General features: G+C 42.8%; 1 protein-coding gene across 2 annotated transcripts in view; it reads left to right on the forward strand.

Moving 5' to 3' along the window:
- dmd (dystrophin) overlaps nucleotides 1–20145 on the forward strand; it is a 289532-nt gene extending 269387 nt beyond the window's left edge. The window contains exons 73-83 of one of the 2 annotated variants that reach the window (XM_085449002.1): nucleotides 317–428; nucleotides 526–662; nucleotides 1118–1156; nucleotides 2946–3011; nucleotides 6569–6634; nucleotides 9544–9702; nucleotides 10500–10743; nucleotides 15450–15564; nucleotides 15800–15889; nucleotides 16193–16218; nucleotides 19960–20023. In XM_085449002.1, coding sequence (XP_085305128.1) covers nucleotides 317–428; nucleotides 526–662; nucleotides 1118–1156; nucleotides 2946–3011; nucleotides 6569–6634; nucleotides 9544–9702; nucleotides 10500–10743; nucleotides 15450–15564; nucleotides 15800–15889; nucleotides 16193–16215 — 1051 coding nt within the window. In that variant the 3' untranslated portion in view covers nucleotides 16216–16218; nucleotides 19960–20023. Of the gene's footprint in view, nucleotides 1–316; nucleotides 429–525; nucleotides 663–1117; nucleotides 1157–2945; nucleotides 3012–6568; nucleotides 6635–9543; nucleotides 9703–10499; nucleotides 10744–15449; nucleotides 15565–15799; nucleotides 15890–16192; nucleotides 16219–19959 lie in introns of both variants that reach the window. The other variant, XM_085449001.1, reaches the window with a different exon arrangement.
- The last annotated feature ends 352 nt before the right edge of the window (nucleotides 20146–20497 follow it).

The raw sequence follows: 20497 nt of genomic DNA on the forward strand, positions 1-20497 counted from the left end.
AGTAAGAAATAAGAGACATATTCTACATAGCAAAGGTTTAGACCTATAAGCACGGTGCTGATGCTGTTGGAGGCTAACCCTGACTTTTGTCAGGAGCGGTGATCAATTTAAACAGACTTCCAAAGGCAGAGAATAAATGTGTCACTGGGGCCATGGGCTGAAAGAATTTGAACTTCTCTCACCTCGGAGAGAGCAGAGCTATAAATTACCTCCTTGTATTGATCCCCTTGCCTTCTCTTTTTTTCCCACTGGCTTCTTCATCTCCTCTGCTCTCTTTCATTTACACTTGTTTTTCTCTCCTGTTCTTTCCCCCCAGATATCGGAGCCTAAAACATTTCAACTATGACATCTGTCAAAGCTGCTTTTTCTCTGGCCGTGTTGCAAAGGGGCACAAGATGCAGTACCCCATGGTCGAGTACTGCACCCCGGTATGTGAAGAAGTAATCTGTTCTGATACGGCATGTGTGTGTCTGCTTCTTCCTACGGAGGTAACGATGTCATCTTTGTGTCCTACCTCTCTCTCAGACGACATCAGGAGAGGACGTCCGGGACTTTGCCAAGGTGCTGAAGAACAAATTCAGGACCAAGCGCTACTTCGCCAAACACCCACGGATGGGCTACCTGCCCGTCCAGACCATCCTGGAAGGAGACAACATGGAAACGTGAGGCTTTCAAACACACACAGAGACACACTTTTAATATCTTAGTGAGGACATCTCATTGGCATTATGCTTTCCCTAGCTGCTTATGCCTAACCCTGAGCCTAAGCCTAACCATGACCTAATTGAGCCTCAAAAATGCCTTCAAACCCGTGAGGACAAAAGCTAAATGCAGCTGCATGATATTAAGGATTGACCTGTCACATGATAGCGGTGTTTTATTATCCATATTTCTGTTCATTTTCCTGTGGACATTTGTGTTGTTTTATTGAAGGTCAACCAAAATATGTCCGATGTGTTTCTGTGTTTGTTTAGTGTGTGTGAGAGTGCTGTGCGTACACTCACACACTACAGCCTTACACTACCCGCCCGCATCACCTGCTTGATGCTTTCCATATTTCAGCTCCAATCATACCTGTATGTTGTCCATCCACTTCCTGTGTTTTTTTGTCTTGCAGTCCTGTCACACTGATCAACTTCTGGCCTGTAGACCATGCGTGAGTACCTGGCTCGTACACACACGCACACACTATACTTTCTGTCAGCCTCGTGTTTAGTTGCTCTTGTTACACAGACATGTAACCGAACCAGATGTTTTTTTTCTATGCTTCAAACACACACACACACACACACACACACACACACACACACACACACACACACACGTTCTCACCTCCAGTCATTTCAGTCGTTGTGTTGTCGTCTTGTTCTCTTGATTTGTTATAAATGAACTCCACGTCAGGCTGGTACCACTATGGAGACAGTGTCCCTGCAGCTGTCAGCATCCCGCTGCTAATCAGCACAGACAGACTCTCATTGATCTGTGTGATCATACTCCAGGGAAAAATATATGCAAGGCTCATCTTGAAGAAAAAATAGCTTTAGTATAACACAAAAATGCTAGTTTAAGTGTATGTGATAAGTCAGTTCAGAAAATGCTGCGACCTCTGTTGCGTTCTTCACAGTGAGAGGCTGTTGGGTTTCAGTTTGCTGGCTCTGTTGGGAGTTTGAATGTTCTTCCTGGGTTGGTTGATAGGAGAGAGTGCTGTGGATAGAGTGAGCTGGAGCCAGATGAGTCGCTGTGGCGACCTCTAAAGGAAGCAGCTGAAAGAACAAGATGGTTTGGATAAAATGGGCTGATTTCTGCAGAGTATTTCAGCCTTTATCAAGTCACATGTCAAATATCAGGGGTACGACGAGGTAAAGATACCTTAAATATACCCAGACATAGATTGAGCTTGGGCAGCAAACCAAGTGTTTTCATTTTCAGTGCCTCCAGCTGTTGCTGTATGGAGAGGAATATGTTATATTAATATAACCTGTGAATATGAAGCACAAAGTCCCAGCACTTGAATACATGACTACTGATTTCTCACCCATTTTGTTCCACCTCTCCTCCTAAAGCTGAGCAGACACTAAGCCCAACGACCACCAGCAGCCATAAGTTTGCGTGACATCATGCCAATAACCATTTTGATGGATGCTGCTCAATTTGTCTGCTGCTTTTTATACACTGCTCAATAAAAGCGAGCGTACACAAAACACATCAGCTCTCACGTCAGATGGGAAAAAACGAGCCAGATATCTGTAATGATGAGGACTGAGTAATGTCAGGAATAAAGGAGGGAAATGAAAATGATTACAGAGGGCTGAATTCAAAAACACCCAGAAAATCAAAGTGAGGTGCGGCAGGCCAAGCCGTTTTGTCCAAATTTAATTGCAGCAACTCAAAATGGTGCTGAGTAATATTGAATACGCGCCTGCCTGAAAACAGGCTGGGCTCCGAATCAGACATTAGGACAAGTGATGGGGTTCTGGGGGGTGTAGCTCAGGAGGTAGTGCTTGTATAAACGGGTGAATGAGGCTCAGTTTCCGTCCATTAGCTCTGGACCAGGACGTTACCAGCCTCCACGACATCTGAGGTGCAACTTGGACCTAAACATAATGTCCCAGAGGTATTTTATTGGAGCTGGGTGAGCTTGGTGTCATTTGTATCAGGTCCTTCATTCTCCATGAACTGCTTGCGTTCTCTCAGCACATGAAGTCCAAGTGCAGCTGTAAGACACGTAGTTACAGAACGTTTCACACAAACCTGCTCCTGGTGCTGTCGCTGCCTTCACTGCTCCGCTATGAATTCATGCAGCGTGTGTGTGTGTGTGTGTGTGTGTAAGTGCGTGCATACGCGTGTGTGTGTGTGTGTGTGTGTGTGTGTGTGTCTGTGAGAGAGAGTTGTGATTAATGGGTTGGATTCATGAGCTCTCTCCTTGTTTCTGCTTCTCCTGGCAGGCCTGGATCTTCCCCTCAGCTCTCACATGACGACACGCACACGCGGATCGAGCACTATGCCAACCGGTAACATGACTGCAAACAGCAGTAGATTTATGTTTGTAATGTTTTGGGGTTTTTTGCATATTTGTTACAGTTACATGTTCGAATCATCAACCACATTTTAATGCTAGAGAAAGATAACCTGAGTAAATATAAAATGCAATCTTTGAATTACAATTTCAAATAAAGAAAAAAGCTTTTCAGAGCCTCCTGCCTCTATGTGAGATGCTAATCCCCCCTAAACCTAATAACTGGTTGTGCTGCTCTTGGCAGTGAGAACTGTAATTAAGCATTTGCAGTAACTGGTAAGGAGGCTTCCACTGGCCCACTCTTCTTTTCAGAATTATTCTAATTCAGCTGCATCGGAGGGTCACAGGGACAAGACAGATCCACACCCACCTTTGCACCTAGCCCTGTTAAGTGCATGTCTTTGGACTGTGGAAGGAATTTGGAGTAACTTAAGCAGATGTAGGAGGTGCATCCAAACACCACACAGAAAGTCTCCTGCCAAATTGCCAGATAGTGGATTTGAACCCAGGACCTGCTGCGAGGCAACAGTACAGCTTCCATCAAAAACATTGTTTCCAAACAGTCTTTGCCTTTTGCCTCGTCAGGAGAAAGAATTAGTTGGATGTGCAACCAGCTTTGACAGGGAGGCATTTCCATAGAAAAAAAATCCATGCAATGCATAATTCTAACCATACGCACACAGTACATTAGCAGAGAACTGTGACCACAGGAAAAATGCAAAAACAGAGGTAAGCAGGGGAGATAGTGGCTCACAGCTGGGTGTAAACACACAACATTTCCATTTCTTTTGCAATTTTCCAGTAGCTTCACAAACTGGTGAATGAACTCTTTTAAGTTTCAAATAAACGTGAAGTGAAAGTCCAACCGCTCAGTGTCCTCGTCAGCCAGGCTAGTTACCATGATTGCTGCAGAAGCACTAAACTACTGTGAACTGAATAAACTGAGTTTGCACTGCAAACTGTAATACGGCCAATTAAGTTTTTCATTCTACCAAACTGTATAGATTAGTGCAAGTTGTAGTTGAGGGGTCTCGTTTGAATGCAGCTGACCTGGGTCTGGACCCCCCAATGATTCAACGAGGGAGGGCATCTATTTTTTCACATGAGGCCAAGCAGCTGGGCAGCTTTTTTCCCTTTACAAATGAAATCATGCTGCTCTGTCTTTACTCTGGTTATCTTTCTGATACACTGCTCATGCTGGATATCTATACTAAAAAGGACTGGTTAATGTGTTAGCAAATAAAGGATGCCATATATTTTAATGTAAAGGAAAAACGATCGACCTACAGAGGGCTGAATTGAAAGACACCCCAAAAATCGAGTGAACGAACGATGCAACAGGCTCGTCCATTGTGCCGATATTTCAGTGCAGCCGTTCAGAATGTGGAAGAGTAGTCTGTAAGCCCCCCGTGTGCCACTATAATCAGAGAACAGACGGTGTCCTGGGTGATCTCCTCCCAGATCTGGTCCAAGGCGTTACTGATTTTCCTGCACGAATGAAACCGAAACATAGTGTCCCAGAGCTGTTCCACTGGATTTAGGACAGGCGAGGGGCAGTCAGTGGTGTGGACCCTTTCATCCTACAGGAAGTACCTGCACACTACATGAGGCCAGGCGTTGTCACGCACTGGGAACGAACCCAGGACCACTTGCACCAGGATAGGATCTGATAATGGGTCCGAGGTTTTCGATCCGATGCCTAAGGGCAGTCACGGTGCTGTAGAGGTTCATTGTCCCTCCATGGATCGGCCTCCGCAGACCATCACTGATCCACCACAAACCCAAGCATGAACGATGTTACAGGCAGCGTGATGTTCTCTGCAGAACAGTCATTTTGACTCATGTGACTTGAAATTATTATTTTGGGGAAAAATGCTAAAGCAAAGCATTTTCTGTGCCCCTCCCCCACTGTGCTCATGCAGACATTTAGTCACAGAGGACAGTTTTTCCTGTCCTCACTGGACTGTGGGATTGCTGGAGCTTTCTCTCTTTCTGATGTAAGGTACCTTCACATACCTGTTGGCTCCACGTACATTCTGCACGTCCCACGAGCAGATGCTCAGTGATTTACACCTGAAACCTGCTGCCTTCTTTAGGTCCTAAATGTGTCACCTTCTCATCGACCTGGACCTGAAGAGTGATGACTTTTCACTGATGTAGTCACCAAACGCGTCTCCTTTTCAAAGACGTGTCAATTTCATACAATAATGACTTTGTATTTAAGTTCAGGTCATGAGTCACTGCGAACAGTCCTTACAGCCCGGAGTCTTTGTGCTTTTAATGCCAAGTATGCTCAAGTTGTTTTCAGTTAGTCATGGTCTAACTAAGCTCACGATCAAGACTGAATCTGACTGAAGTACAAACTAAATCTACATCTCCATAAACTAATATTATATCCATGTAATACTCTCCAGTACTGGACTCTGGGCAAAGGCCATTAATATAGTCAGTTAGAACTTATTGCTTACATGTTAATTTAGTTTGCAGCTAACTGCTCCCACTAACCCACTGCTGAGGGACTAGAAGAAGTTAAATTAAACAATGACTCAATCAGGCAGCTGGTCAGTTGCATTTTAGTCAGTCGGGAGCTGTTGGCTTTCCTCTGGTGTGAGCCAAACGTTAAGCCAAGGCTAAGTATTTGATCTCTGCCAGGGTTCTGACACGTCTCACTGTTGCTTTAGGCTAACACAAACAAACCCTTCAGCCCAGCGCTTTCAGCCTGTTAGGCCCAGATCGGCACAGAAAACATCCAGCAGCTGATTAAAGCTGGTGGTAGGGTGCAGAAATAACATGGTTAAGCCTTTAGTGAGCTGATGGTTCCCAAGCCATGAGGTTATCTGTTAATTGTAACAACACCAGCCTTAGTCGTCAGTCTGTCACAGTCCGTCCGGAGAGGAGAGGAGGGGGAAGAATGGACTGTCAGTGTCAATGTTACAAATGTGTCTATTTAATCTAATAATGAAAGTTTCAAGAAATGACTTCTACTCGTGTCCAGTCCCAGTTGATCAAAACGTTCATCACATGTCACACGTAACATGGTTACTATGCCAGAGGAGGGTCTTTCTTTGGGACGTTTGGCTTTTATTTCTCTGCAATGAGCTTGGGTGAAAGTCTTTAAGGCAGCACTATCCTTAGGAATATGTTGTTGTTCATTCTGAACATTTCTGTTAATACTTTTGTATGAAGTGGTCTGTACGTTGGAAACAGAAGGTCCTTGCAGTAAATGCTTAGCTTGGCATGGCTGAAGCTTTTCCCATGTGATATGCTGACATCTGCTGGGCTCTGCCATTAATTCCCTGTAGCGTCTAACATTCATCTGCAAAGGACAAAATAATGACAACATATGGCAAACACTGGGGAAAAACAATGATATTTTATATTTTAAACCAGTTTCCCAGTAAAATGAGTTTTTCCCTGTCGAACTAAATGTTCTTGAGTACTCTGAAAACTCTCAGTGACATGAAAGGTTTAGCATTGTGTGTCCTTCTCATCTGCTAATTGTTCAACCATTTGGTTTGGGGACTGACTGTTCTGTTTCTTCCCCCTCTGCAGGTTAGCAGAAATGGAGAATCGTAATGGCTCTTATCTCACTGACAGTATCTCACCCAATGAGAGCATGTGAGAACCGCTTTTTGTCTGTGTCTTGTTCTGCCAAACCCTTCTCACTCACTTACTGCCTTGATGTCTGTGAACTGGCTCTGTCTTCTTTGTTTCCATTGGCTGGTTTTTGTATATGTCAGTGACTGTGCTGAGTTTCCTGGATCCAGGTGTTATTCTCGTGTGCATCATCACAGCCACACAAACGTAGCTGTAGTGCAGTTGGTGGGTTCGATGATCATGTTGTCCTGAGGGATATAATGTTTTTGTCTGTTATCATGATTCTTTCTCCTTCACAGTCCCGTCAGATTTCTTACCAAAAACAGCATCATCCCAACAACTTTCTAGACTTGAGTCTAAACAAATTTACTTATTTAAACAAAATAAACAGCAAGGCACAGAGAGAGGAGCAGACGGTCCGTCCACGTTGGCTGCCTTGCAGTCAAAATGAAGGCCTTGGCGTGCTTAATCATTACTCTTTTCCATTTCTGTTTACGTTTTATTAACTTACTGTTCTAGCAGTAAACTGTGCCCTACCTCCACAACCTCTACACAAGACATAAACATACCCACACTCTTAAATGTCCAAGTATGACAGGAGCATGTTTATGCATTAATACATCAGTAAAAGTTTGTATGTTTTCAAAGTCCTCACAGCAACGACAAAACTTGTAGTGGTTACTTTCTCTGCTCTGATTGGCAGGACTGAATATTCAAAAGTGGCTACATTTTAATGAGAAAGCTAAACGCAAAATCTTAAATGGTCAGTTGCCCCAATATGTGGTGACAGTAGCCACCTCAGGAAATATAGATCCAGCACATAGTGTTATAATATTCAGCCAAACAAGTCCTGAAAGAGGTCAATGGCACCAGGATGGCATCAGCTACAGCAGCGGTGCCTTTGTGTCACGGACAGTTTAATGTCAGAAGATATTTTCACGGCCTTTAAGGCGTGGCGCACGATCGCACCAAAATAAAACTATACGACCGAGACAGAAACTGGTATTTTGTAAATATAATAATAAACGTGAATTCACTGTGTAACTGTGTAACTTTATTAGCAGCGTCCTCTAGAAATGCACCAACAACACTGAGAGTAACATCCTCCTCTCTGCCCCTTAATGCTCTGTGGTCGCTATGGTAACATGTAAAAATGTCTTTCAAAATAAGATGCACAAACTACAACACGGGAAAAGACCCGGGGGAACCGAGTTAACGATTAAAACCCTGAAAACGATCAATTTCACACCCGAGCCTCGACTCTCACAGCCTGGTACCAAACGACTAGCAGACCGTGGCCCGGGGGTCGGGGACCGCTGGGCTACAGGTTCCTCTTTCTTCCAAATACAAACACACGTACAGTGAAATCAAAGAGGCAGGGTCATAATGAAGACTTATAAAGCACTTTTCTACTTGATCTGAGAACTCAAAGTGCTTTACACAACTTGTACATTCACACAAGCACTTTTTGCTGTGCTATTCAATTACACAACCACAGGGGCTCATGAGGCTATGTTTAAGTTTGGAGGTAGCAAAAGGGTGAGAAACAACAGATAAATGATGTTGTGTTGATTGTGGTTATTCTTTCTGAATAACTGATACTGCTATAACTATATTGACACAGAGGCACAGTATTAAACACCCTCACACCTGTTTAGCATAAAGCTTAGAATCAGATCACAGATCACCTGTAGCATTAAAGCTGGTGGGTGTGTGTGTGTGGGGGGGGGGGAAACCAGCCATTTTTAAAGGTAACTAAGCAGAGGTGGGAAGTTACAAAGTACAAATATTTTGTTACTGTATTTGAATAGAATTTTCAGATTTCTGTACTTTTCTTGAGTATTTATTTTTCTGACAGCTTTTGGCTTTTACTCCCCACATTTGCATTTTTACTTTTGGTTCAGTGGCATCAGTTAGTGTTTATACTCGGGGGGTTAAAGAGGGGCGGAACGAATGCTGCACTCGAGCATAAAGGCAGTAAAGTCTGTTAAACCTTTAGATCATTTCTATTAGTTTAACAGACATCAGGAAATAAAGAGTTTGGCACAGAGTGTGTTGCTAGCTAGAAGTCCAGATTTCCAGGGAGAATAAAGAAAAGGATGTGAGATGATTTCACTTGGAGATGAAGATGTATGGAAGACAGGACAGGCAGAAGAAGAGAAGTTAGGTGGTTTTACCTGGTACCAGATTTAAAGCTAAGGACTACTCAGTATAGGATAACTTATTGTTCCTTTTGTGCGTCTTTACCTTACCTGTTGTAACAATAATGGAACAATAGTCTTGTTCTAGTAGTGTTCTTACCTTTGAAAGTGGGCTTTAACCACTTTCAAAAAAAAAGTTGCAGCCCTGTTAGTTCCTTGACAAACACCAACATTTAAAAGTAGTCCAGCACACATGGAAATTGAACTAAGGCTAAGTTCAAAAACGGCTTCGGGCTTCACATCCACATAAAGTGCAATATGGAGTTTGGTTGATGAGGTGTGGTCCATGAATAAAAAGTTTAAAGACAGCTGAGAGTCCACTTTACCCGAAGTGGATTTCACTTTCAAATCAGCAGTCATGTTGAAGGTGAAGCACATATCCCATAATATTCATGGTAGCAGTGCAGTGAGCGCCATAGCTAAAAACCTGACCTATTTAAATGCTCCTGAATCTTCAGGCCACAGAACTCATTGCTCAGAGCTGGCAGCGTGTGACCAGTCCAGTGTTCCTGACAGGAGATCGCTCTGGCCCTCTCTCTGTCTCCATGCGCTTCATGTTTCTTTCTTTTGTGGTGCTGTTGTGTTTAGCTGCTGCTCTTTCATTCAATTGCTTTTCTTTTTCCTTCATTTTCCGTGCGTGTGTGTGTGTCTGTGTGTACGTGCACTGGCATCTCTGTTGCTATGTGTGTGCATCATTGGTGGGTATGTTTGACGTGTGTGTGTCTGCAGCGATGACGAGCACATGTTGATCCAGCACTACTGCCAGTCTCTGAACCAAGGCTCTCCTCTCAGCCAGCCCCGCAGCCCCGCCCAGATCCTCATCTCCATGGAGACAGAGGAGAAGGGAGAGCTGGAGAGGGTCCTTAATGACCTGGAGCAGGAGAACAGGTCAGTGGATCCTGTTACTGTGCCTCACACTCCAGTCTACACAACTCAGCTTTGAATCTGAAAGCGGTCACATGACACATTTAACGGACTTTAGATTTGACCACAAGGGTTGACTAGAAAATCCAGATCTAGTCAGGGGACAAAACAACAAGTAACTGTCCCTGACGAGCATTAAGAACTGTTTCTTGGGTTTTTTCTTTTTGCTTTGCTCCAAAACTTAACCTTTGCTGCCTGAATCATCATCCTGTCTCTTTAACTTTATTTAAACTGAACTAACGCGCCATAAGTCATACGTAATGTAAATATGACCAATTATACAATGATGGCACAACTTTAAATCATTCATGAACACTAAGAAATGATTCAAGTCTTCTGTCGGTTGAAAGGACAGTCTGTAAAATGCGATGCCCACATCATACTCATTTATTCCTTTTCCACAGCAGACACAAGTGTGGCTTCATTTATAATAAGATTGTGATACATCTTATTTTTATTAAAATAAAAATAAGAAGTCTTGTTCTTTTGCTTCTGCCTTCACCTCGCTAGCTTTAACAAATCGTTCCCATAGCTTCATGGTATGGCTCATCAACTCATCCTCTGTACCTACTATAGCTCTGCACATCACCCTTGTTCTTGAAATTGCTTCCTTTTCCATTGCTCAGGCTTCGTCTTACTCTTCAGGATTGTGTTAAATAATCTGGTTGAAAGGTTCACTGCCCTCATTCGAATCCATCTGTTCCTGGCCCACTACCAGAGCTTGTAGTAGGAAGTGACCTCATTTCTGTTCATCTGTGCAGGAAACTGCAAGCAGAGTACGACCGTCTGAAGAAGACACACGACAGAAAGGGTCTTTCCCCACTGCCATCGCCCCCGGAGATGCTACCAGTGTCACCACAGTGCACACGTGATGCTGAGCTTATCGCTGAGGCTAAGTTGCTACGGCAACATAAAGGCCGTCTAGAGGCCCGGATGCAGATACTGGAGGACCACAACAAACAGCTGGAGTCCCAGCTTCACAGACTGAGACAGCTCCTGGAGCAGGTATGCACACACTCCAGTTCACGCATCCTGATTTTACTTTAACCACACTCCAAGTTCCACATTTCTGTGTTACCATTCTCTACCCAGTGGTGTTGGGTTCTGGGTCGGCCCAAGTTTACGTTCCAGTGGATAAAAAGGAAGTCAAGGAAATGGTCGGGTGTGTAGGACGAGTATGGAAATAATGCTCTGCATCTGGCTGTGATGCAGGGTTGCCTTCACAATGTCAGAGTCCTTCTCACAGAGTCCAACATTGATGCTGAGACTGTCGAACTCGGCAGTCAGTCACCACCGCATTATGTGCCATAAAGGCAAAGAAAATGCTGCTGCCATTTTTGAGTTGTTCCTCCAGCGTAGGGCTGGGCCATATTATACCGTTCACGGTAATACCAGTATAATGTTAGGCAACGATAGGAAAATGAAATATCGCGATAGAATATGAGTAAAACGCGCATGCGCAGTGCCTTTGTTTTCATACGCACATGGCCGATTGTTGAGTGAAACAGATGATCCAGAATTGGTTTGTAAAAATGGTGCAACTTCAGTGATGTGGAACTGGTTTGGTGTTTGTCTGTCAGATACACAACAAAGCACATTTTTTTGCAGAACATGCAAGCGGCCGTCGTTATTGTCGTATTTGTCGGACTAAGATGCTCTTAAATCTGGGAGTAATCTGGGTCCTAAACTCCGTATGCTTCAGGTCAAACAAACACTGCAGCATCACTAAGAGTTAAAAACTGTCTAAATTCTTTCATCTTTAATAAAACGATCAGCATTGCTGCTTTACCAGGTGTAACTATGAAGTTTAACTCCCAGGCATCCATGAAAACAAAAGTTATTACATTTAACGGAGTTAGAAGCTAGCAGGAAGCTAGCGGAAGTTAGCTCGCTAGTTTCGCTAGTTACCTAAGCATGATATAGCATGTTCTGACTGAGAGATTTCTGAAAAAAATCAAACGTACAGCTCTGCTATCACTTCCAACATAAATGAAGACAGGAAACTAAACAGCAGTGACGTTTGTAGGGTTACTGAAGTTGGGCTAGCTGCTATATAATGATGTGCTACGTGATCGCTAGCGACACAGCTATGTTAGCATAACATAAACAGTGAAGCTGGAGGACGAACACTAACACTTTTCCACTTATAAAAGTTAACGTTAAGGTTCTTCATGGTTAGAGACAAATGCAATCGCATGGCAGGATGCTGTAAAAGGACCAAACTTCAGTCAGGAGAACAACTGAGATAATCCATCCACAATACGAGGTTAGTCATTAGTATACTGCAACAACATGGGAATAGAGCAGCTGCCAGAGAATTCAACATTAATGAATCAATGGTACAGAAGTGGAGGAAGCAAGAAGAATGAGTTTAATAAAGTTTGATTTATCTGACTGCTTTGTTTCGCTTAATGTGCCTTATAATCCCGTGCACCTTATGGTCCGAAAAATGCGTACTGCACACTGCAGTTTAATGTTGCAAAGCACCTCTTTTTAACTTCAGTGGATATTATACATGGTTATGCTCAGGATATGTCAGCACATTTCTACTGGAAATGCCTTTTGGTTAAACTTTCAGCAAGGAATTTGCATTTGCACTGTTACATTTTTATAAAGCTTTAATGTACATAAAAACCAGCTTCTTGTTTAAGTGAAAATAAATGGAAGGTTGTCTTTTTGCGCTAGTAATGTTGTGGAGTTGTATTTTGTCTCGCATCAATTATATCGTCGGTTATATCGTTATCGCAAATTTTCAAATATATATCGTGATAAATATTTTTGGCCATATCGCCCTGCTCTACTCCAGCGTATGCCTGAATATCCTCTGGACAAAGCTGACAGCAGAGGGAACACAGTTCTACTCCTGGCCTATGTGAAGGCAAACGCAAGCCTGTGCTGTTGTGAGGGGCGGGGCTCACCTGGGAGTAATCAGGGTATCATATTTCAGCCACCAGGTTGCATCCAAGCAGTTGCCTTCTAGTTATGCTTTGCAAAGAGAGCCCATAAAAACATCGCTGCCGCCACTGTGGGCGTCTACTGTGCCACAAGTGCTCATCAAGTTTGATCTGAACAAGCCGGTGAGAGTGTGCGACATCTGCGTGTGTCAGAACGCTGTGGTATGGATGTCTTTCGACCTCTGGCAATTATTCAAGCACGCCAGGCGAAGGGACATCAGTAGCAGGACATGTTAGCAAGAGAATCGCAGACATTTACAGACCATTATCTCTATACTGTTCCAGTTTCTGAAAACTATTAATCTTTGTGTTTGTGTTTTTTGGAATGGTGTCTGTCATCCAAACGGTTCAGTTTCGGTCTGACCAGACTGTGTTCTCGCAGTATTTCACAGGCTTGTCTAAATGTTGTTTAGCAAACATGGACTCCTGCATTTTAGACATTCATCCAGCTGATGGCTTTCTGGGGGCAAATGAATAAAATAAATTAAAATCAATCATTCTGAGACCCAAACTCTTTACCTGAGGGGATACTGTACAGTTTTTGACTTTGGATCTCTTATCTTGTATATCGTATTGTCTACTTGCTGTTTATTGAGGTTTTCTTGCTAATAGTTTGACTGATTTATGGCCTGATTCATAAACTTTTTGTTTTGTGAATACCATCGTTTTACCATTTCCTGTGAGTATAGTGTATTTATGTTTTGTAATCAGGGTTTGGTTCTTTCCCTCCTTGCGCTGCGTTTTAAGCTCTATTAATCTTGATTGTTCTGCCTTCCTTTTATATGCGTTTTTTTTTTTTGTTTGGGTTCTCACCAGTTTGAACAATGCTTGAAAGAGGAGCATGATCAGATAAATCAATAGAACCAGTGAAACCACTGGATATTCTGTGGCGCTCTCCTTTTAGCACAAAGAAATAGGGTTAGGGGTTAGGGATAGGGTTGCCAAGTCCAAGAAGACCATTAAAAGGATCGATCCTTTCAGTAAATTTAAAGTTTCCAGCACGGTGGCACGGTGGTTAGCACTGTTGCCTCACAGCAAGAAGGTCCTGAGTTCAGTTCCACCATCAGGCCGGGGTCTTTCTGTGTGGAGTTTGCATGTTCTCCCCGTGTTTGCGTGGGTTCCCTCTGGGTACTCCAGCTTCCTCCCACCGTCCAAAGACATGCAGCTTGTGGGGATAGGTTAATTGAGTAATCCAAATTGTCCATGGAGGAATGAATGTGAGCATGAATGGTTGTCTGTCTCTGTGTGTTGGCCCTGCGACAGACTGGCGACCAGTCCAGGGTGTACCCCGCCTCTCGCCCTATGACCGCTGGGATAGGCTCCAGCGCCCCCCGCGACCCTGAAAAGGATAAGCGGAAGCGAATGGATGGATGAAAATTTATTGTTGTTTTGAATTTTCAAATCCATATAAATTGGACTATGTTCAGAGACATCTAATGTCCTAATTCTTCATGAGCTTGTATCTCTATACTGCATAATATCCTTATTAAACATAAAAAGTCTTAAGTAGGATGAGTGAGATGTTGAGACAAAAGGACAATCTCTAACTTTTGGATGTCTGCTAATTTTTTCCATACAGTGAGCTCCTGTTTTTTAATTCAATTCTGAAAGCGCTTTCTGTCTCACATTCACACAGTATCTTGCCCAAGGATATTTGGCATATCTCTATATTTCCAAGTGGAAATGCAAATCTTCTTGATTCCATACTCTAACACGGCAAAAATGAGCAGCGAAAAAGCCAAAAAACACAAACCCAATCTGCAGGTTCACAGTTTGGGGAGCGGATAATCCTTCTGGCATCTCTGCTGGAATATTTTAACTGAACATCTTATGCCTGATCTTTTCATCTCGCAGTAGATGAAGGGAAAAAACTTTTTTCTTCTTCACCTAACTTTTATATCTGGTCTTTCTACCCTCCCTCTGTTTCTGGGCGTCACATCTTCTGAGAGGCATCTGGCCACACCCACTGAGACATCCAATCACGTTGTTGCGCTGAATTGCAAAGACACGAAGTTGAACGCAATAGATGTTAACCCATCTGTTCCCTTCTGGTCAGCTGACTTAGTCTCCAGCTTTCCTTTGAAGTTCAGTAAACTCTGGTGTGGTTTCTTCTTTTCTCTGCTTCTGAAGCTCACTCTTCTCCTCGGTCCACTCTTCTTCCACTCTGTTTTTATTTCTTCTTTACTTGCTTGGATCTAATCACCATTTTCTTGATGGAAACCCTCAGCAGGTGAAGGTGTTTCTGAATATTTCTTATTGTTTGTATTTGGAAAAACTAAGGCCCACACATGCTAGCCTATTGTTAGTCCTTGTTAGGTAGTATTCCCTAAGATGTTTAGGAATACTACCTAACAAGGTAAAAGACAGTTAAACTTTACTGGATTTGATCAAGTGAGTTTAGACTATTCTTCAATATCTACTGATGATAAAATGCTCTTAAGCTGGGCGTCAATTCCAAGTAGCACAAGATACTGATGGTCTCTGATTTTCATCAGTGAGCAAAGAGCTGAGAATAAGCAGGGTGCACGCGTCTCTGCTCTGTCGTATTACTGCCAGTTTCTTGTTTTGTTTGTGTTGTACTCGACATATTGGTTTTTTTTAATCTTTATCTCTTTATAGAAAAAAACCTACGTTACCTCAACTTGCACGTTATTTTATACTGTAAATGTATCTGTATTTATGACTGACTCTAAGCTCTGCACAACAGTGTACAAACAGCAAATAAAAGATGCTGTCCTTATGTCATGTGTGCCTCAGACGGATTCCAAGGTAAACGGCACAGCTCTGTCCTCGCCATCCACCTCCTCTCAGCGTTCCGACTCCTCTCTCCCTCTGCTGCGTGTGGCTGCCAGCCAAACTACTGATACAATGGGTAAAAACACCCACACATCCATTTATATTCTTTAATTTGCATCCACCCTTTGTGACGCATAGACGATATAAATAGATTTCTAGTACCTGTAGATGTACCTTGGACATCGGCTTACATGAGACAACACACACGCTAAAGACTTGCATGTGTGTTTCATGCTGTGTGTGTGCGTACGTGTGTTCGGGTCAGTACTCGTCCAACTATCCTTAAACGCTTTGTTTCTTTTCTGTTTCAGGTGATGATGAGCTGTCCAGCCCATCCCAAGATGCAGCTGGGCTGGAGGAAGTGATGGAACAGCTCAACAACTCTTTCCCTCAAAGTCAGGGTATGAAATAATTCACCTCTTCTGCAGCAAGATGCCTCCTTTTACTGAAACTAAACTGAGCATCTCATTTATATGAATAACTATGCTGTGATTGATGTAGTGCTCAGGTTATGGGTTTCAAACACTCTTCTGCTTTGTTGAAGAGTTCCTTTCAATTACATACTTATATCAAACTTTATCATAGCTGTAATTCATCATTTCGGTGTCACCTTCAAGCGTCTTTCTTCCTCTCTGTTACCAACACAAGATGATTTTACCTTCTTTCTTGTCTTTTCTTTCTTTCCTCCTTTTTACATGAGCTAGAAGGGAGAAAGGCACACCCATGAGAGGTTAGTGGCTTACCTTCCTCTTTCCTTCCCCACTCTACTGTTGCACGCTTCTGTTACTGCTGTATCAGTACCATGTTTGCAACACTTTTTGCCCTAAAAAATTATGGTTTAAATATCATCTGGAACAGAGCCGAGCTCTTAATAGAAGTCTAACAGCTGAAGAAATTATTTGGAAATTTGGGCATATTATGGCAGAGTGGAGATGACATGGTGCAGTGATGCTGTGGGAAAATGTAAATATCTATCCTCTTTTGCTTTTGCTTTCATTTCCTTCCCCCCTTTTCTGTCGCACCACAGCAGTGCTGGACTGGTAATCTGGCATACTGGGCCACTGGCCCTACAAGCACTGACAATGAAAATGAACTAATGAGTACAACCAGCCCTTTCTCTACCTTCGCTGTGCACTCACGCGCCTTGTAGAACAGAGAAAAAGAAAACTGCAGCAAAATGTCGAATTAACCAACATCTTAGCTGTCAGGGCTGCTGATGCACCGCCAACAGGAAGCTACTGTTGCTTAGGCTCTGGGGTTCAACTTCTGACCAGTATGTAGTCAGGGTCTGTATTTTCTGCACTATAAGGTGCACTTAAAATCCTTTCATTTTCTCAAAAATCAGCAGTGCTCCTTATGTATGAATTCTGGTTGTGCTTACTGACCTGGAACCGATTTTATGTGCACGGCACTCAGAAATCTGTCAAAATGTTTTAGTACGACTTTGCTAAGCTACGAAGCCGCACCGCTGGATGGATTGTTGGAGCATTACGGCTACCGTAGTCAAGAGCCTCACGGAGGAATCTGGGTCCTAAACTCCGTCTGTTCATGTCCCAAAGCCAAACGAACACTCGGCATCACTGAGAGTTACAAAACTGTCTAAATTCTTTCATCTTTAATAAAATGATCAGCGTTGCTGCTTTACCAGGTGTAACAATTAAGTTGTACATGCAGGCATCCATGAAAACAGAGTTTATTAAATTTAACGGAGTTACCAGTTAGCAGGAAGTTAGCTCGCTAGTTTCCACCTAAACATGATATAGCATGTTCTGACTGAGAGATTTCTGAACAATTAAAACGTACAGCTCTGCTGTCACTTCCAACATAAATGAAGACAGAAAACTAAACAGCAGTGACGTTTGTAGGGTTACTGAAGTTGGGCTAGCTGCTATATAATGATGTGCTACGTGATCGTAGCGACACAGCTATGTTAGCATAGCATAAACACAGCGAAGCTGGAGGATGAACGCTAACTTTTTTCCACTCGATAAAAGTTAACGTGAGGGTTCCCGATGGTTAGGGACAAATGCAATCGCATGGCAGGATGCTGTAAACGGACCAAACGTCAGTCAGGAGAACAACTGAGATAATCCATCCACAATAAGAGGTTAGTCATTAATATACTGCAACAACAGGGGAATAGAGCAGCTGCCAGAGAATTCAACATTAATGAATCAATGGTACAGAAGTGGAGGAAGCAAGAAGAATGAGTCGAGTAAAGTTTGACTTATCTGACTGTTTTGTTTCGCTAATGCGCCTGATAATCCGGTGAGCCTTATTTATGTGAACAGACCCGTTCATCGACAGTGCGCCTTATGGTCCGAAAAATACCGTGTCAGGTGTGACAGAACCAGGACACACTGGCTACTGGAACAAGAAGGCACGAGTAGACAAGGAATGTCTTCTGTCTTTCTCCCCTCACCCCAACCGGTTGCGGCAGATGGCCCCGCCCCTCCCTGAGCCTGTTCCTGCTGGAGGGAGTTTTTCCTTCTCTCTGTCACCAGAGTGCTTAAGGGGGTCATATGATTGTTGGGTCCATATGTATTGTTGTAGGGTCTACCTTACAATATAAAGCGCCTTGAGGCGACTGTTGTTGTGAATTGGCGCTGTACATAAAATGTAATTGAACTGAATGAGAATATGGGGCTTTTTGAATGCTACTAACAAGTAATTCCAGCGACAGAGATACATGAAGAGGATATGGGATCTATGGAGTCTTGGAAATCCAACATTTACACTTCTGGTGAAACAACTAGTAGCTTTGTTCCAACATCTGGAAGAAGTAACTACTATCACAACTAGAGATCGACGAGGTACAAAACAAATGCTACAGCAAGGTGGAGCCAGGACATTAGGTCATTGGTGAGATGTCATTATCCCCACCCTCCATGATTGGGTACCAAGCACCACAACTGATGTGTTAATAGCACTGAGTGTGAGCTGTGACTGTTAATCATAAGCATAGAAAAAAAAAGTGCTTTTTTGAATGAGACATGAGCATAAAACCCTCTTAAGTTCTGCGCGAGAGTAGAAAATGTACTAATCATGGCAGCACAGGAACACGTGCCAAGTGCAAGTGGCTGTCCCAGTGCGTGTCCCAGTCCAGCCTGCACCATGGCGCCTGTTTTCACGATAGGCAGTGGAATTAGTGCTCCAATGTAAAGTCGGTGCTATGTGTTTACGTAATGGCTGCATATACAAGATGACACTGTGACTGCTTTGTTGCAGCCTTTTAGCAGCTTCAGTTTGTTAATTGATTTGTTTAAGAACTGAAACTTGTGGGTTTAGAATCTGATTGAGTTTCCAGTGTGGTGGCCTCAGTGCCTCTGTGGAGGTCATGGGAGCTTTAAAAATGTGCTGTATCGCTTATCAGTTAGTTTGTTTTCAAACATGCACATGTTCAGATGTGTTTTTCAGACACATGCCTCTCCATTTTCAGATGAGATCATTAAAGTTGGTGCATTGAGCTGTATATTTAGTACACTTAATAAACGGGTTCAAAAATTTGTACGATTTAATTCATCCTTTTTTTTCGACCTCTCGTAACCTCATAAATTCAGGAGCTAGCAACATAAATGTTCCACATTTTGTCAGGTTACAGCCTTGTTCCAAAATGGATTAAATTCATTTTTCATCTCAAAATTCACACACAATAGCCCATAATGACAAGGTGAAAACTGTAAGTGTTGAAGCACCACTTCAAACAATTACAGGCTTTTTAAGTATGATGGGCTCAGGCTCCAACTGTTTGAATGGGGAGCATTAGTACACAGACATTTTCAGATCTCTTCAGAGTTTGGAGCCAGAGCCCAGACTTGAACCAAAGTCTGGGCTCTGGCTGGGTTAGTGATTCAAAAACGTTCACAGAGTGGTCCTGAAGCCACTGTTGTCATCTTGAACTGGGGCAAAGGTTCATTTTCCAACAGGAAAAGGTCCAGACCGCACTGGTGCAAGTTATCATCAAGGACCCAACTAGTTTCCTGAGCGCATTTTTGAGTGTCATAGGAAAAGCTGTGAATATTTTTGTACGTGTTATTTACATGCAAGAATTTCAAACTTTTTTCACTTTGTCATAATATTATATTATATTATATTATATTATTTGTGTGCAGAATTTTGAGGTGAAAAATTGATTGAACAAGGTCATGCCAGGAAACAACGCAGAAACGTATTTCTGCCAGCTCCCGTTTAGTCACACGACTCTGCTTCTATCCCTTCTTTGCTGAATTATACAGAGTTTAGTGTTTACATTGTGATATTGGCTGTAACTTTGATATGCTGCAGGTCTTAACAGAGCTTTAAATGTTTTCAACATTTTGAGCCCTCATTATTTCATAAATATGTGAAAAGTTCACAAAAAAATGAAAATCATAGCACAAAGAAAACGTTTTTCATGTGCAGATATGCTAAAATTCTTGTGCAAGCGGGGTTTAGGTGAAATCTTCCATAAGTGTGTTCTTCCTCCCCTCAGGTCCCAGCATTGGCAGTTTGTTTCACATGGCTGACGATCTGGGCCGTGCCATGGAGTCACTGGTCAGTGTGATGACGGACGAACGGAGCACCAAACAGCACGAGGCCCTGCACTTCTGATCCTGCCTTTAATCTTCAGCCCCAACTCCCCCCTCTCCTCCATCCCTCCCTACTTTCCTACCTATCGCATGCTTTTCTAGTCAAAACAACTGGATTGGAAACAGTTTACAAAGAGAATATATATATAACATTTATTTTTGTGAAAGATTAAAGTTCCAGCAAGGTCTCATCAAAAAAGTACATGTAGATTTCAGTAGTTTCTTAAAATGTCCTAAAGTTGTTTTATTATGAAGAGAGGCTGTTTTGGGGGTTTGTTTTTGTTTTTTAACTTCTATGCAATTGTACAAAACAACAATGGGGCTCTGGGCTGGGGTCGAGATACGAAGAAGCATGGTCATATATTTGCCATCTCTTTGTAACTGGGGGAACGACATATTTGTATCAAAATGAATGACTGAAATAATAAGGGTGCTTTGTAA

This window comes from Copadichromis virginalis, linkage group LG23 (assembly GCF_057382275.1).
Source record: "Copadichromis virginalis isolate Kocher_CV1m ecotype Utaka linkage group LG23, C_Virginalis_male_GT1.1, whole genome shotgun sequence".
In the NCBI taxonomy this organism is placed as follows: Eukaryota; Metazoa; Chordata; class Actinopteri; order Cichliformes; family Cichlidae; genus Copadichromis; species Copadichromis virginalis.